The sequence below is a fragment of the Lathamus discolor genome, chromosome 2, assembly GCF_037157495.1.
Source record: "Lathamus discolor isolate bLatDis1 chromosome 2, bLatDis1.hap1, whole genome shotgun sequence".
Classification (NCBI taxonomy): Eukaryota; Metazoa; Chordata; class Aves; order Psittaciformes; family Psittacidae; genus Lathamus; species Lathamus discolor.
This window is the reverse complement of record NC_088885.1, coordinates 53,699,580-53,717,681: the sequence shown is the minus strand read 5'-3', so window position 1 is coordinate 53,717,681 and position 18,102 is coordinate 53,699,580. Positions and strand designations below refer to the sequence as shown.

The 18,102-nt window shown below is 39.3% G+C and overlaps 1 protein-coding gene across 3 annotated transcripts in view; it reads right to left on the bottom strand.

Annotated features, from left to right (window-relative positions):
- XYLB (xylulokinase) overlaps nt 1-18,102 on the bottom strand; it is an 85,039-nt gene that overhangs the window by 40,274 nt on the left and 26,663 nt on the right. For 2 of the 3 annotated variants that reach the window (XM_065666859.1, XM_065666858.1), the window contains exon 15: nt 17,430-17,526. In XM_065666859.1, coding sequence (XP_065522931.1) covers nt 17,430-17,526 — 97 coding nt within the window. Of the gene's footprint in view, nt 1-2,801; nt 2,925-17,429; nt 17,527-18,102 lie in introns of those variants that run through there. The other variant, XM_065666861.1, reaches the window with a different exon arrangement.

Here is an 18,102-nt window from a genome sequence, read left to right as displayed (position 1 = left end):
CGTCACGAAAAGAACATAGTAAAAATGGAAACAATACACAGAAGCACAACAAGGCTGATCAAAGGTGTGGGACAGCTTCCAACAAGACATGACTAAGTCTTGATTACAGTTCTTCAGCCAAGAAAAGAAATAGCTAAGACAATACCAGGGGGAGGCCAGCAGAGGACAGGCAGTCAAGAAGATGATAAATACAGAATAATTATTCACTGTTTCTCATAGTACAGAACCTATTGAGGAGCAAATGGAATTATCAGCTGACATGCTCAATATAAACAAGAACTAGGGACTTCTCACACAACTCATAGCTCAGATGAAATGCTCTGCGCCGCAGGACACTATGGGTGCCAAAACACCTACATGCTTTTAAAAAGTGATTAGAGAAGTTCATGGGAAAAACTCAGTCAACACTGTTAAATAAAAAACCCTGAGGCTCAGGAAGTTGCTAAACTGCATACTGGTGGAAGCTGGGAGGATATAACAGCTGTTCAAGCCTTGCTTGTGTATTACAGACTGGCCGCTGTTGGAAGATTCTAGCCTAGCTGGCTCTTTGGCCTGACTCAGGATAACCATCCTTACCTTCACCAACAACAGCAAAACTATTTCAGCCTTAAGCACTATTGAAAGAATCTCCCCTTAATTCTCTGCCACTTTTGAATGAAAGCCTGCACATCAGGTCAACCCAGAGGTGGTCCAAAAGAATGCTCAGTGAGGAAGACACACCCAGCACATTTTTCTTTTCACAAAATACATCAAAGTATTTTACATTGAGTATTTAAAATACTCATCATCAAGGCAACCAATAAGGCACCTTCAAATGTTGCAAAGACATCCAATTGTATCAGCTCTAAATTTCCAAGTATATCTATTCCCCCCACACACAACGTGCTTGTTTTAAAACTCACGAGAAGACAAAAGCCTGACAATCCTAATTATATTTATCATAATTCTGAAGACTGCAACAATCTTGACCTGTTTTACTACATGCTAATGCAATTTCAAATTAACCTTCTCTGTTTCGCAAAAGTTACCAAATGTCATATAGCATGTAAGCTACATCTTGATTGCTGAAAAAACATCTCTGCAGAACATTATTTAGGCATGCACTGAAGTTTCATTGACATCACAGGTACCCAAAGCAATTTCTTGCATCACCATTTATAATCTTTACAGCACCAAGAGTCAATGGGAGCTGAAAGCCTGTATTACAACCCCAAGACTTTCAGTCCATAATATTCTGCTCAAAGGGTGGCTGGTCAAGATGCTGCTTTGCCTTCTTCCACTGTCTTGAAGGGCATAACACTATATAGCTAAAAGAGAATGCATTCTGTGTTTGTCAGAAGTAATTAAACATGTCACTGATTTTCTGTAAAACACAAGAGCCATCTGGGAAAAAAGCAGTATGTCTCCACATCCATCTGAGTGACAAGGTCAGAGCATCCCTCACTTTCTTGGTTGCATCTCCATCACTGACTATTCATCATGCTGTAAATTAATCTGCAAAAATTTGGATAGAGTACCTACTGTAATTAGTTCTATCTGTCCAAACGAGGCAAAATGAGATGAGGTGGCAGCTGAAGGATCCAATTGGCTTGTGGCTGCAGAGTGACAGAACTAGGTCAATACACCAACTTTATTCAGAAGGAGACCAACATAAAATCAGCCTTGTCTTTTTACATTTCTGAGACAAGGTTTCAAGACCTTCAGTTACCAAGAACCCACTAATAAAATGCTTTATATTTATACTTCTCCCTGTGAAAAACTTATCTTTTGTGTATCCCATTAGAAACTATCGATTTATGGACATGGCCTCACATCCCTCTTCTGGATACCTCACCAAAGAGCACCTCAACAGGCCACCATTAAGACCCTTCTAAAGTCTCCTCTTCTCCAGGCTGAACAGCCCAGCTCCCCCAGCCTCCCTGACCAGGAGAGGTCCTCCAGCCCCCGAGCACCTTGGTGACTTCTTCACTGCACTTGGCCCAGTTTGTCAATGTGTTTTACATTAGGGGGTCCCAAATGGGCATAGTACTCCAGACCTGATCTAAAGGACTGCTGAAGAAAGAACAGTAATTTATCTTCTTCAGTTGCCTGGCTATTCTCCTGTTGCTACAGCCTGTATGATGTCAGCCTTCCTTGCTGCACAGATATACTGCTGGCTCATTTTTAGCTAGACCTCCCACGTCCATTTCAGGAGAGCTTCCCTCCCTGATTCTTATCAACGCAGGAAGTTTATGTGCCCCAGGTGCAAGACTTGACATTTTTCCTTGTTGAATTTGATGAGGCTCCCAACATACCATTCCTCTGTTTAACATGCAACTTACGTGATTTATCCGAGTCACAAGCATATGCTTCTCATCATCATATCAGAGAATAAGCCTGGAGAGACAGTTGACTGAGCAAGACAGGATTAGAGGAACATTGGATGAAGTTGTGTGATGCACAGCTCACCTCTTTGGCTTTTTCTCATTATATCATAAGACCTTTCTCAGTGTTTATAGTCACAGCAACTAACACACTGGAGGTATCTCCACTAATAGCTCTCTGTTCTGAGAAACTGGGCCCAAGCCACATGTCCCTGTTTAAAGGATTCCTGCCAGGTATTGCTAAGCACACACTAGGTCACAAATTGCACGACTCAGTTTTCTTGCTGGCTTTCAGTAGGACATGAAAAATTAAAGCTAAGAACTTAGGAAATCACTACAGAACATGCTTAAACACAAGCAGCATCAGTAGCATCAACAAGCCAATGAAACAATAATGTCTGTATTTAAATCTAGGGGGAAAAAAAAAAACCAAATGGCCAGACCAAAGATAAAGCCCATTTATATAAAAATACATACATTTTCTTCTGAAGGTGCTTTCTTAAGTCAGAGATGGGACTGCAGGATAGGGAAGCTTTCACTGCTGTCTGTGCAGAATCTATTCTACAAATAGAGAAGCAAAACAAATGGCAATTTGCACCACTGATCCTGCAGAAAGCGTGTTCTCTCTTGTATTTTGTTTGTCTTCTAGATTTTCTGTGAACTTCTAAAGCCAACAGAAGCATTTCAGGACTGAGCTGGTAATGCCAAACGGCAGAACATAGGAAACTTTTTTTTTTAAGAGTTTAGAAGACTTACATAAATAAGTATGAGGGAGGAGGTGCTAAACTGACATGTCAAGGAAATGCCATGTACTTGTATTTATTGAAACCCACGGATACTTACGAAGCAAGTGTGTCCCAAGGTAGAATAATTTCTGCCACTAAGATCAGAGTAGCAGGACACCTATGTAATTTAAACAGCAGTCTCAGAAGCTTTAATGACAGCCTTTTCACTAGAATAAGCATTCCAAAATAACTTCCCCAGGATTATTTATTAAAGTGAATAATATTCATAAATTTGTGTATTTCCTTTGAATCCTTGTCAAGACTAACATATTAGACAACTGCTATGCTTGCAACCTAGAAGCACTTGGGCTTTTTATGCATACGTGGCACTAGGTCAGGAAGAGGTTAATGTGTGGAAAATGGATTTGGTAAGAATGAAGAGGAGGGAACACTGCACTTCAGCTGAAGAATATGACATTTCAGCACACGAGCATACTAAAACATCAGCTATTTTCTTTCTAGCGACACAGAAAGTGCACGACTACCTGCTCCAGACCTTGACAAACTGAATGAACATTACAATTTTCAGAAAACATGGAACGTAGCAAAGGTATCTTTTCTCAATACAGCGTGGGATTTGAATGAGCTGGTATCCGCTAAGGATCTGGCAATGTCCTTTTTATCTCTCAGTTACAAAACAATTTTAAACATAGAAGGAAGGAAATAGTTATTCCCATCCTGTTCTGTAGCTGAACCATGAATCAAGATCTCAGATGTCAATTTACCCTCAAGAATCTTTTGTCGCCGTTTAATTTACTTTTTCTCCAATGTAATCCTGGTGTCACCTTACTGCTTAATATTGAAAGTTATTGACAAAGGAAATGCTGATTCATGAAAGTGAGATTTTGCTCTAATGCATTTGTGTGAAAACAAACGAGCCTGTACAATTACATGGTTTTTCCTCTTGCTCACATTTCATTTCAGCCCTGACAGAATCTCAGATGGGGCGAGTGAATCCTACACAAATCCTGCAGCAAGTTTTTCTCAGTCCCGGGCCAAAATATGATTCCAAAGAAAACCTTCATCTTTGGTGCAATACAAATTCTCCTTGGAGTATAAAAGTGCATGATCACTTACAAACTGAGGCAGAGCATCCTCTGAAATTATGAAATCTGTTTATCTAGCTTGTTCCCTATTCAGAAAGCACATTCTGCTCCGTAGGTACATATTTGATGCAGCTTAATCCTGTTTAAGATTTATATTCTAATCCAGCACCACTTATCCTCACTATTCATAATACCTGTACTTTTACTCATACAGACTTTATTGCCTGGGCTGGGTCATACCCTACACACTACTCTAGCCACCTGAAACTAGTCTGTTTTGCAGGCGGAAACAAGCTTCTACTATGCAGCATGGTCAAACATTAAAGTTCAATACAAATCCACCTTTCCTCCATGCCAGTGTTTCCAGGACTTCTCCATAATTGATTCCCATTTAACTAGCATGCACTGAAAACAACCCACTGTTTGCTCTTCCTGGATGCAAAGACCTCATTCTTTGCAGACTGCTGCAGTGCCATACATTCAATACAGTTAAGCAAGTACAAGATGATGCCATTACAACGTGGTGCCCAATGGCCACAGTACCATTCTGGAAGTCTAGTCATCCTCTGAACAAGGTGTGGCAAAAAGACCTGTAAGTTTGGAAGAAGCACCTGAAAGCATCTACATAAGAGGATTTTCAGAAATCTCACAGAAGAGAAGCCCGAGCAATGACCGCCTCAAAACCACAAAACATCTCCTGCAAGGTAAAGATCTCTGTCTGCAACCCAGAAACTCATCATCTTGCCTCCTTGCCACCACTGCAAGGAGGCACTCAATAGCTGGCATCACCCTCAGCAACAAATGCAGTATAACATATGGAAGTGGAGGAGGTGTTGAGCTAGAATGGTCTCATTTTTAGCCCAAGCACAGAATACGGATTCTGATGACCATGGGCATGGAGCAGCACAAATAGACTAAGCTGTCAGAGGAAAGTGTTTCAAGGAGACTTTCTGGAGCCACACTCCAAGGATTTGTGCAACAACAGGCATGGGAGGAAAGCATCAAGAAAGAGAAGCATTTTGCTAACAGTATGGTAGCAGTTACTAAGCAGTCAAACGTGAAACAAAGCAAGATGGCAAATACCATGAGGTTCTCACGATGATTCAGAAAAGAGGGCTTTTTTTCACTCATTCCAGCAATAAAACATTACAGTCTCTTTCAGTGTCTTCACAGAACCATTTTGAATTACTCTAGATGCAGGTTGATCCAGAACTCAGGGAAAATGGAAGAGGAGGACACAGAGAGAGAATGGAAAAGGACTGGTTTACACTATTTAGACTAGACTGGGCAGAAGTTTCTCTGGGCATAGGGTGAGAAGGCTGACACCCATGCTAAGTGGGTGTCAATGTCTTGTCTCAGCTCTGCCAAATACTCCCCCTGTAGACTTAGACATCACAAATGACTTAACCACAGCATTGGAATGCCATCTCTCAAACCCAGCCCACACTTTGGATACACTTGCTATGCCCACCACATTAGGTTAAAACAGAACAGTAATTACCTCACAAGGCTCCGTCACATCAACTGCAACATTTATCCTGCCAGAAAAAGATCAACCATTGACTGAAGCCAAAACAGTTTTATTCACATGGATGATTATGAAGCTGCTACTGCTGGATACAGGAGCACAGGCAAAAACCAGCCACAGCTCAGGAACATGGTACCCCCAGGTGTGCCTGGCTTGCCCAGAGCTGTGCTGGGCCAGCCATGCAATAAGGTGTATCCTTGGTTACGGCATCCTCTCTCCACTTGGGACTGTCACAGAGCAACTATGGGCAGCTTTGGCTCAATTTTGCCTTCCTGAATGGCTTCCAGGGGAAAAAGTAGCTTAAAAAAATCAAAAAGGAGCTTTTATACAGACAAGTACCTCGGCTGTGCACAAAGCAGACAAGCTCAAAATGGCACATACATTTTCCTCTTTCCTACCTAGATTTCCACGTATTTTAGTCAGTTTAGGATACTGCACTTTATAAAAATATAAACCAACAGATACAGAACAACTTGGATAAATTTAGTACTGGTACTTGAAGACATGCTCCATTTATTTTGGATGTTTTAATCATATAGGGAGATACATCATGTGAAACTAGCATTTTCCTCGCTAGCTACTAGTATTTACAGTTAGCATAGCAGAAGCCACTGAACATTTATTCAGGTGAACTCATGTATGTAATGGAGTTGCCTTTAGCAACTCTCCCTCGCTCCCAGGCCTCCTGTGACTATGCTACCTAAAGTTTACATTTATCTTTTTCTGATGATCACAACTGGACAGGATTTTAAAACATTAAACTAGAGAGCCTGCATTACAGGCAGCGCTAACAGCCCAAACAAAGAGGCAAAAGCAGCAAGTGGTTTATTGTAATACTGGTATTTTCCAAGCTCTTATCGAGTAAAGCATTTAATCTAATGTATTACACTTAATGAAGAGTCAGGAACTTGTACTGCAAATAACAGATCAGATATAATTGGAATTTGCTCCGCACCACTAGCCTACATATATCAATAAAAACAATAACCACATTGGATTTTGGGCTTACTTCATTTGCATTTCTTAATTTAGTGTTTAACTAATTTAACAATAGCAATGATTTAATTCAAATTAAAATCTAAGGAAAATAATTTTAAAAAGCCATTAAAGATTTCATTAAGTTCCATCTAAATTAATATTAGCTTTCTTAATATTTTTCAGTAAATGGCTTTTTCCTCTCACACTGAAACAAACATGAAGTTTCCTCTGTGCAGCCAAGCTTCAGACAAACCTTGTTAGATTTATTGGTATTATTTTAAGCAATTAATTATTATACGTTAGAATTATTTAGAGGAAAAGCACAAAAAGGGCAGGAAAATGGATTAAGCTGTTTTTAAAACACTACATTCAACTGAGATAATTGTTCTTTGAACCTTTTATCTGGAGCTCTTTAGGTATACACTATTCGTTACATCACTTTTCTCACACATTTGTGGTATCGCTCCTAAGCATCAGACACACGAGCTACCCAAGCCACAATAGTTTTACAAGACATTTTCTGCACCTCCACACGTAGCAGTCACTTTGCATGAGTGACTACTCAGAGAAAATAATTCATTTCAGAAATGTCAGTTATAATAACCAAAAGGTTCTGTGAATTTCCAGTCCTGGCTCCCATCCTCTAAATAAAATAGGAAAGTTATTTGTACGATATCATTATTTGTGCTATATATATATACATATATATAGTGTGAGTGTGTATAACCAAAAACATACATATGTAACTTTCTTCTTTTAACCATTAGAATACAACACATCCTACCTGAGCCCTCAATGTACTTTTGCTTTTGTAGTTGGTTGGAATGTGCAGCTGATTTTGGGGTATTGAATGTGCCATCAGGCCAGATAGAAAGGATGTATAGGGGAGTAGACAACAGAAGTTTGTCTGAGGCCTCTTAAACTGGAACTGCTGTCAGTTTTATCCCTTGGTTAAAATGAAAAGAGATAAATGGTCAGGCCTCTAAGGAGTGATCTAACCCATTTTCAAGCATATAAAAGGGGATGGAAATTAGAGCTATAGTCTTACACTCTCCCGGTTCTCATGATTAACCCTTATTCATGCAAATGGCAGCACTGAAATCAACAGGAATGCCCTTGCAGTGATCACACTTTAAGTAACAGCCTAGATAGCATCTAAAATCTGCCCTGACCTGTATCAAAGTTCATAGCGGCTACTGTACTTGAAAGAATTTAGTACCTCTAATGAATAAAAAAGGAATTTAAAACACAATAATAAACATGAAGCCATTAGATCCTGAGCGCTTGCCAGCAATTTTTTTATTCTAACATATCATACTTTAAAACAATGGCTTCTGATGTTCACCTGCACTTCAGTGGGTACCAGGCTTTTGCGTTCACAGACAAAAATTAGGTATGATATATGAAGCTTTGTATCACTCTGCAGCACAAGTGTTCACTTGCAGGTAAACTTAACTCACTTTACTAGAAGTGCACTTAATTTGAAGAGATTACTCAAGCAGCTCTCCACTTGTACATTTGTATTACCATTATAATTAGAACCACTTCAAAATAACAAAAAGTTCATTTTTGACCAGAATAAACACAGAGGGAAAAGATCAAGAGCACCTTGAGTGAAGAGAGTGAATGCTTTTGAAAATATCGTTCAACATCCCTTCAGCTCTGTGACCACTTTAATTCCAATGCTACTCACAGCGCTACTGCTACACAGGCCAATATGTGACATTATTTTCTGCTGGTTTGTAGGTTTTAAGTTGGCCACCAACAGCACAGAAATACTTTGCCAGTTTGAAACAATGCTGAGTGCCCTCCAGCTCTCCATAATTACTTCTTGAGATGCACGCATGGAAATAGCTATGTACAGATAAATACTGACATTTACCTGTTTGGTAATAGATACTAGCAATGGTGAGGGAAAGAACTGAGCGATCCAATGCTGGAAACACAGAGAAGTCAGCCAAGGATGTGCTGGAATACAGTTCCCAGACACATTCCTTCAGCACATGGATACCCCTAGGATCTAAACTCCTCTACCAACAAAGCCAATATTTGAAATGTAACAGAAGTGATCTTAACATATTGAAAACATGACATGAAAACACACAAAAGTGAAGAACGCTGCTATCAATGATGAAGTACATTGACTAGATAGATAAGTACACTGAAACTTTGGCTACTAACTTTAGGCTAAGGAAATCAAGCATATTTCCAAGTCGGTTCATTTGTTTTCCAAAATAATACTGGCATTTGCTTCTGCTTCTATAATGAATACACACTGTTTAGGATTGCTATCTTGGGTAACACTGCTGTCTTGTAAAAAGAAAGAATTCAGTACTGTGTGTTTGCACACAGCAAACACCTTCTAGTAGCATTTTTGAGATAGAGCATTCAGCTCATTCAAATTCCTATGCAGCCATTCCTTCCACTCAGTGTTGCTGCAAAAGTGGAAATACAAAGTCACATAGATTTATATTTTATAAAGATGCTAGCTGGTTTCTACAAGCTGTGCCTAACAGAACTTCCATCTACCAGAACTTCTGAAAACATCTAATAATTATGCGTTTCAGAAGAATCAACCGAGATAGGCACATCCAGAGGTGAAACACTGAGTTAAGTCATGCTTTAGTAACATTAAAGATTTACAAGTTCAGTTATCCGCCATAGAGATAGCCTCTAAAGTATTTCACTTTGAGACACTACCAAAAATAAAAGCATCACAAAACCTCCCTTTGTATGTATATACATATTCTATTTTTAATTTCAAATTTCCAATTTTCAGAAATTTCTTAAGTTTAAATATTGTCAAATGGAAGACAAATACATAAAAACCAACATAAGCGGTAGAGAAATGGCCATTTTTAAACTCACTCTCTACTTGAGTAGTAATTGATGTACAATGCTCAGCAGGTACTCCTGAGTTTAGTTTTACTTTAAGTCCCCCTGATGCTGTACAATCACTGTAAGTGCAGTTGGAAGAAGACAATTTCAGTTTCAAGCAAACTTTTTTCCTTGTGTTCTTTCATACACTCTTTAGATTTTCCAAGTAGGAATAGCACTGATGAGCTGAAGGCCACTGTAAGAAACTCAAGTCCAGCCTTTTAAACACCAAAGAGAAAAATTACATCACTGTCTGGAAGCTGGGATCAGGAATTTCGTCCTTCTTTGGGTCAGTTCTGTCACTGATCGTAAATTACAGCCTCCAAGTGCAAAGCTAAAAAATGTCTGTTGGTACTCATGTCAGAGCAAGAACTTCAGAAGCACATACTGCACTTGAAGCTTATTTTTCATGAACTTCCCATCCTCTGCCACCCTTTACACCTGGACTGAACTGACATTGTGAAAGCCTTGGGGCTGAGACCTGTCACTTTACATGCACCATGCACACCTTTGCAAGTGCATAAGTTAGACACACCATGTACAGGCTAAGTAATGTTGTATTTTAAAGGCAGAAAAAAAGAATACCTTTTACATGCATTCCTGAAAACCATGGGTCAGAAATACACACAAAAAAAAAGCTGTCCAAATTAATCCCTTCACGTCTAAAGAAAATTAAAGTTACACAAGTAGAATACAGAATTCCCCTTCCCCACAGACATGTGAGCTTTCACTATATTTTTACTTAATAACTGAAGGGTGGTTTGTTATTTTTCTCTTGAGATAATCTGAGTAAGCACTGAGAAGCTGTCCTCTAGAAATCAAAGTCTGTATGGAACCAACACTTTAGATATTTAAATTCATTTTATAACAACTCAGACAATGATCTCTTTTAAAGTAAGGCAAAACTGTCTTGCTTAATCTCATGCAGCAAACAGAGCTAAAAATCACTGTACATGTAGGCAAATAGAGTAGGGCGGGAAAGAATGACTTGTCTTGCAGAATCCCTGTTAACACTGAAAAATCTCAAGTGTGGATTGATGCAGCTGAAAGCATGGAAACGCTTAGTGCTCAGAAGTGATGCATAACATGAGATGTGTAAGAGCAGCTGAATAACCTTAAGCCAGAAAAAAAGAAAGACAGCTGGAGAGACTAGAGATTCTTGGGAGAGCTGAATGGAGTTCACTAACAGACCTGCCACATTTGAGCAACAAATATGAAAACACAGACACTGAAGAAAGATTTAAAGTAATAAACAGGTATCATCTCACTAAGCGTCAACTAAGGTAGATATAGTATTTTACAAGCAGAATGTAAAAACACGGGATCATTTACAGTGATACCAGCAGCTGCTATTGGTATAAACGATTACTACAAAGCAATGTATATATAGCTGTGAATCAGATGAGCTTCCTAGCAATGGCATCTCTTACAGATTCCCATATGTCTGAGACAGAATGGACCACTCTGATTCTTTTAACTCACCCTTCTATAACACGAACAATCTCTTTGGACCAGAGCACCCGTATTCAGGAAAAAAAACAAACCTTGTTCGTAGAACTTCCAGTGCTAAAGAGTTCAGTACACCCTGTCAATTGCTGCACTGTTTTATTTCAGTTTCTGTTAAAAATCTGCACCTTGCTTGTCATTTGAGGTTAGCTCACTTTCAGTTATTGAACCATAGTGTTTCTGTCTGTAAGGCTCAGGAGTTCTATACTACCAAGTTTCCTTTCCCCAAGAAGGTACTTATAGACTGCAATCATGTCATTCCCTCCCTAATCTAATTGGATTTAAAACTAGATCAGTCCTAAAAACACAAGCGATAAGAGATTTATTAGATAACTTAACTGATGTCCATGTCCCCAGCTTCTAAAGATCCATGAAGCTCTAACAAAACCAGTCAACTGACAGCTCAACTATTTTTCTGAGTACTAGCTTGAACAGTACATCACTGAAACAGCCATAAACAATCCCTCCTAACATTAGGGCACAGGAATTGAACCATTTACATACTTGTTTTTTTTGCTGACCAAACATTAAAAGTGATTGTTCAAACAATGACAACATTTTATCATTGTGTCAGAAATGAAAGACAGATAGTACCTCTTCCAATCTTTTTATTAGCTCTTCGGATTTTCTGTCTTCACTGTGTTTCCTGTATATGTATAACAACAATAAAACAAAATAAAAGCAAGACAATAGCCACTGCAGGAAAAATTCTAGAGCACGTATGCAGCTTCCTTATAGTACATTAGGTCATTTCCTCCAGAGACATTTTATCTAACCCTTTTTAAAATTAGTTAAACTAATACTCTTGGCTCTCTGGAGCCAAGTAATAATAAAAAAGCTCTTCTTTGCAAAATACTTGGTCAGGGAATTGGTAATGAGCTAACCAACCTTTCACTCCAGATCACTGGCTTAAAACCAAGCCTTGCTTGATCGTGCCTGGAAGGCTCTGCTACGTGATACAAGTCTGATGCTCTGTGGAAAATAAGAGGGCATACAGTCAAGTTCTTGGCAAGGTATTGCCCATCTCACACTGGCACTCTTATCAGCCAGAACTTTCATCAAAAAATACAAATATCCTCTGCAGCAGAATCACTAGCTTATCTGGCAGGAAGATCCTGACTTTGATGAATTTGAAAGTCCTTCTTAAGCCAACACTCCTCCCTCAAAAATACAGGCTCAAGATCTAACGGCAAGGCATATTTACGGTCTGCTTGTATTGCATGCCAAGCGGTACTCTGTGCCCCATCACTGTTCATGTATGTTCCAATCTGACCTCTACCATTATTCGCTATTATTGTAAACAAAGGACTTCAATCTCTCACTAAGAGCTCTGTCCTCTAATTATTTTTAAACTGTTTTCATTCACTTGCTGAAGCAAAAGGCCCCTAACAAAGCCATCACCCTCATGCTGCTGAAACAACATCAGCACTCTTAGTAGCAAACAGCAAGAGACAAGCACGAAGCCAACACAACATTTTAGTATTGATTTCTCTAAGAAATTTAAATCCCGCAGGGCATAAACATCAATTTAATCTGTATGCAACTACAAAATGGCCTCACTCACAGTTTTCAGCCAGAACACTGCTGCAACTGGAGTAGAAGCACACTTAGTGATGAAGGGCAACCGATGGAACAAGTACCCCAACATTCTTGGTATTCCAGAAGACTATGGAGGCTACAGTCACTGAACACAGTCAAAGACAACCACCAGCAGAAAAACCTGGCTCGTAGCCTGACACAAAGCCATCTCCAGAGTGTCCCAAGGACCAGTGCCATCTAGCTTTGCCAAACTGGAAAGCCAGTTCATCCTCCAATGGGCCAACACTTTGCTCTGAATTGACAGACCCATGCCTCCCCTTCAGGTTCTGTAATTCTGCGTGACATCATGAATAATGAAATCAATCACTCCATGCTAAACTAACTGATATTTTCTGAGCTTCCCTTGCTCCATCAGAATGCCTTCCCTGCAGACAAAGTGCCACACATTATTACTACCTTCAACCTGCTGGAAATAGCATCAGAAGAAAATACCACCTGAAGAAAAAAGAAATCGGGCACCTTTGAGTTTGCCCTCATGTAATCTTAGACTGAGCTCTTCAGAAAATGTAAGCTCCCCCTCTAACCACTGAGATGTCAGAGCATGCTGGGCTTGACATTTCCAATTTTTCCCTAGCACTGCAGGACTGCTGTTTTGTTTAAGAACGCATCTCATCGTATATTTGATCAGAAGGATGTACGTTCACATATTTGAAACACCATCAACATGTAGTGCTTAAGGGAAAAATCTGGCTCATTCTTACACCAGTGCAAAGCCATAGGGTGCTTAAGGGAAAAATCTGGCTCATTCTTACACCAGTGCAAAGCCATAGGCATGTCTGTGTCACTCCAGCCAGGACTTAAGCACCAAGTACAGTCAGTAGAATTCAGGGCACCAACATTATTTGTGAGTGATGGATTTATGTATGCAAGAAGCTGTAAATTACATAATAAAAACAGACACGGGATTTCATGGACAAAGATCATGCTTGTAAAATGTGGCACCTTCTACCTATCTACCCCTGCTGTTGACAGTTAGGTGTCAGAATCAGATTCCTAAAGGTATAAATGTGATACAAAGAGCACATCCAGAGCAACTGGAGTATATGAACTCACTGACAGGCACAAGGTGAAGGCAGAAAGCTTTGTTCAAAGCTAAAAGCTTCAACACAGACCCCCACCCCAGATAATCAGTCAACTACAAGGCAGGATTTATTAATTGATGCTGCAGTCCCACAAAAACCTTGTTTAACACAACTCCAGCATACACAGGACCCAGTACGTATGGACCTAGTGCTGAGATTACCATTGACACAAAGGTTTCTACACTGTAGACCAGCACATCACTTCAATATCTATTGACTACATCTGGTGATCAACACCAGAACCCATACCTGTGTGCTGTATCCTTCAGCACACATAACATACATCCTGGCAATATTCACTTCACCCACCAGTGGGCCTGAAGGTAGATTTTGCTCCCAAGAATAATCACTTTGGTGGATCTTCACCAGGATAGCTTCACTAGGTCCAGGCAAGGACCATTGCAACATTCTCCAGTCAGTGTCAATTTTAGGATGAACTTTAATATTGCTTGGTCCGGAATAGAAGCAACTCTGAAGTGGCCACCAAGGTTATTAAAGTATATACAGGCAGATCAGTCTCAACCAGTGACAGCTTTATAGCTGCTGCGATCACCTGTGTCAGTAAGCTGCAGAGACTGTCATTTCTCCATAAAGTTACCATGGTTTTGACTTCAGAGAGTCCACAAACCATGCAGCAAGCATGTCGGTATGACCAGCCTCTGAAATCCAGTCGTGAGTTTGGCTTTCAAAAGGGGATGGCTGCAAGCAGAAAAAGGAAGTAACACAACAGCAGTTGTTTATGACACAATCAAAATTCAGGAAAATAAAGCCAGAACAGCAAACCTTCACCTTATCTGCATGAATCTCTGAATCGGAGGATGTAAACAACAGGGACAGACCAAACTTCACGTGTTTGTTTCTAGATCCCAATCCTCTATCCACCCCTTAAGCACATAAGCAAAACAGGATACAGGGTGTTACTGAATTATTTCCCCTGAAATCTGATTGAGAAAGATTAGAGCAATTAGAACAGAGTGACACACACTTTTAAAACCCTTAAATCACGATTAATGTAGGGCTTAACATTTCTCCTAGGGATCCTCGGGTGACTCTGCCATTTTCAAAACAAGGCTGACACACGCATCCCAGCCTCAAATTAAAAGTCATGAGAGAGAATCCCCTGCCCTCTACTGGCACACAAGGCGCACTGAAACCCCTGCAAATGCCTTCAGGCAAGCACAAACAGCACCCGAAGAGCTGTTTTAAGGGGTTTTGAAACTATTATTTGCAATTTGTATAAGACAACCAGGCATATCAAACTGGGAAAAAAAGCTCACACAAATATAAGACACTCTTTCAGCATCACTGCACTTCTTCCTGCAGTGCTAGCTAGACTAAGGATTCAAAATACTGCTCCTAGCAAGATAGTATGTTCATTAACTGAAAGTAAATTCTAAGGGATTATCTAATATTTGTCATGTTCACAGTGCATAACCAAGAACTATATATGGCTGATTTTTATTTATTTATCTTCACAAAATTCTCTTCCACGTATGCTGCTGCTTTTCAGATCCCAGTCGTCCAAACTGCATTTGGCCCAAGAATAGAGTGCATGACTGCCAAAATGATTTTTCCAGAACCTTGGTGCCAGAGCTAGGGCACTTCTTAGCCAGGTTTCTGACTCATATGCACCACTGAGATGGCACCACACAAACTGCAGGACACCACAGCAAAACATTTGTTGTGACTGACCATGTCAGTTCCATTTGTGTTACAGATCAATTTAATATCTGTTATCCTATAACTCCAGATCTTGTGAGCAGTTATTATTCTATTCTCCCATTCGTGTAAACAACAACAAAAGCCAAGATTTACACTACTGTGATTATATTTCTGAATGTAAATCAGCTTGATTCCTGGAAAAATCAAGGTAAATTCCCTGTGTAGACAAGGCCTAAAAGGAACTGAATAAACACAAGGGTCCTGACTGTATATTTCACCCAAAAGATAAATAAGATTTTAAATTCACATTAGAAACAGAAGTAGCCTGAAAAAGAGCAGCTATTAAACAAGAGAATGTCTAGCAATACAAGAGTAATTCCCACAATGCTCATCCGTACCCTCAAACACATTCAGAACTCACCCTGTTTTCAGAGCTGTCACACAACAATGCATATGTAAGCCTGCCATTATTACACAAATAACAGAATATGACATTTAAATAATACCACTAAGGAAAAGTGGGAGATGCATACAGCCTACACTACATACAGCAGTTCTCTTTTAAAGCAACTCCTCTGTTAGTTACTACATAGCTGAAAGACTTTCGGGATGCAACAAAACAAATGCATACAAGGTTCCAAGGAAACTAGAGGAACACAATGCAATCACACCCATCTCCTTCTTACTGTAGACATCTACAGCATAATAAAAAAAAAAAAAAAGGAGATTTTCAAGCTTATTAAGCCACATCCTAAATCTAGTTAGGCTTCTGGCTGTCCTACAGAGCCTAAACATATTTACAGATAATTTCTACCCATTTGTTTCTGTGTCAGAGTTGTCTGATATCTTAAATAGTTCCTCTTGCACTCTGGTGTTTGTCTAACCCCTGACATTTACAGATTGCAAAAGTATCCTCTTCAGCCATGAGCTTTCTAGGCCATATAAGCCAAGCTTTTGGTGGAGCAGAATCTAAGAATGAAGGCTATAACAGGATTTAAAACACGATCTATTTGAATCTCAGCCTGTTGCCATAAATAACCTTCCCAAATAAATGCAGTTTCAAGTATATAAGAAAATATATAACAACAAAGCCTTTATGGCATAAATTTATGAGGTGGTGTTGCCAAGCCTTGTGATTTGTTCCAGTGTCTCTCTGTTTTCTCAACTTACAGCTTCCAAGTTCTCTTTTAAAAGCAAAAATATTCTATCCTTCATGATTATGGATAAAAGCCTGGAGGTAAGAGTCAGGCAATGGCTTCTAAATTAGGAGGTCAGCATTGGCTTGTAAACGAGAAGGTCAGGATGTAAATAAAAATAATACGATATTAAAAAGATAAGTCAGTATTTTTTAAGATGCCACTGGTTGATACACTGGCAGAAAATGGCAATAAAACATCTTACCCACCTGCCTGTATTTTTCTGTAGACTGTAACAGCTAGTAACGACCTGATCCCACTTCTATAGGTAAAATAATGACTTTGCTGTTCCAATGTGCTAAAAAATACTTACATTATCAACTCTGGGAAGCAGGCTCTCTTGCTTTCCGAATCACAAGACAGTGAAAAGGCTTCTACTTTATTAACAGGAAACTGAGGTAAAGAGGCTTATGGGAGATCCAGGAACTGAACATAGATTTCAGATTGTCTGAGTTACAGTCTTTAGCTTAAGGAAGAAGGCTGGTCATCTTTTCACTTAACAAGCTGTTGAAGCCCAAACTCTTATTTAAAAATTGACAATGCAGCTCAGTAACAATGAAACAGCAAGAATACTTGAAAAAGAAGTCATCTTAAAGTTAAACCATCAGTCCTTCTAAAATTAACATCTGCAAAAACTTGCCCCGACACACCATCCAGAATTTTTCCAGGAGGCTAATTTAGAATTTATACCAGTTTCTATATCCATCAGGCAGGACAAGAATCACAATACTGACATTACTGTTAGGACTCCTATCTTTGTGTCTGATCTCTAGTGCCATGAGTTGTACTGCTTTTTATCGTACTTACTGACTTTATATCCCAGCTTTTCAGCATGAATCCTCTTGGCCATGAACTGCCCTTCGATCAGTGCTCGTATTTCCACCTCCTTTGGAAAGACTGAAACCTATATCAAAGAGGGAATACATTAAGTTAACAAGCACCTTACACAGTATATAATGCCAAGCTGCAGACTGGTTAAAAAAGCAAGACAGATTTATGGTTTATTATCTTTGACTTCGCCCCCAAGTCTGCTTTCAGCAAGGCCTAGTTCTTCACTCATACACATAAGATAGACCTAAAGACTCATGACAGAGAATGCAATCCATAACCTCAGTGTTTGTTGGCAAATCCATCAAACTTGAAATCAACACACAATGTGACGAGGTTCTACTGCAAATTGTAAACTCTTCTCTATGCATTTCTCAGCACCAAAAGCTGCTTAAGAATCAATATCTCAAAAATATAAAATTAAAGCAGGTAGATAAAACTCAGATGCATTAAGCAATGTCACAAAAATTTATTTCTGTCTCCACAAAAGTGAAACCATATAATCTTTTCATTTAGTTTCTACAGGTAACATTTTTCTATCCTTTCATCAACCAGAGTATGAAAAATGCAACAGAAGTAGGAAAATACAGAACTACAAATACAAAGAAAGCTTCACAAAATACTTAGTTTTTCCATGCACTACAATAAGTGC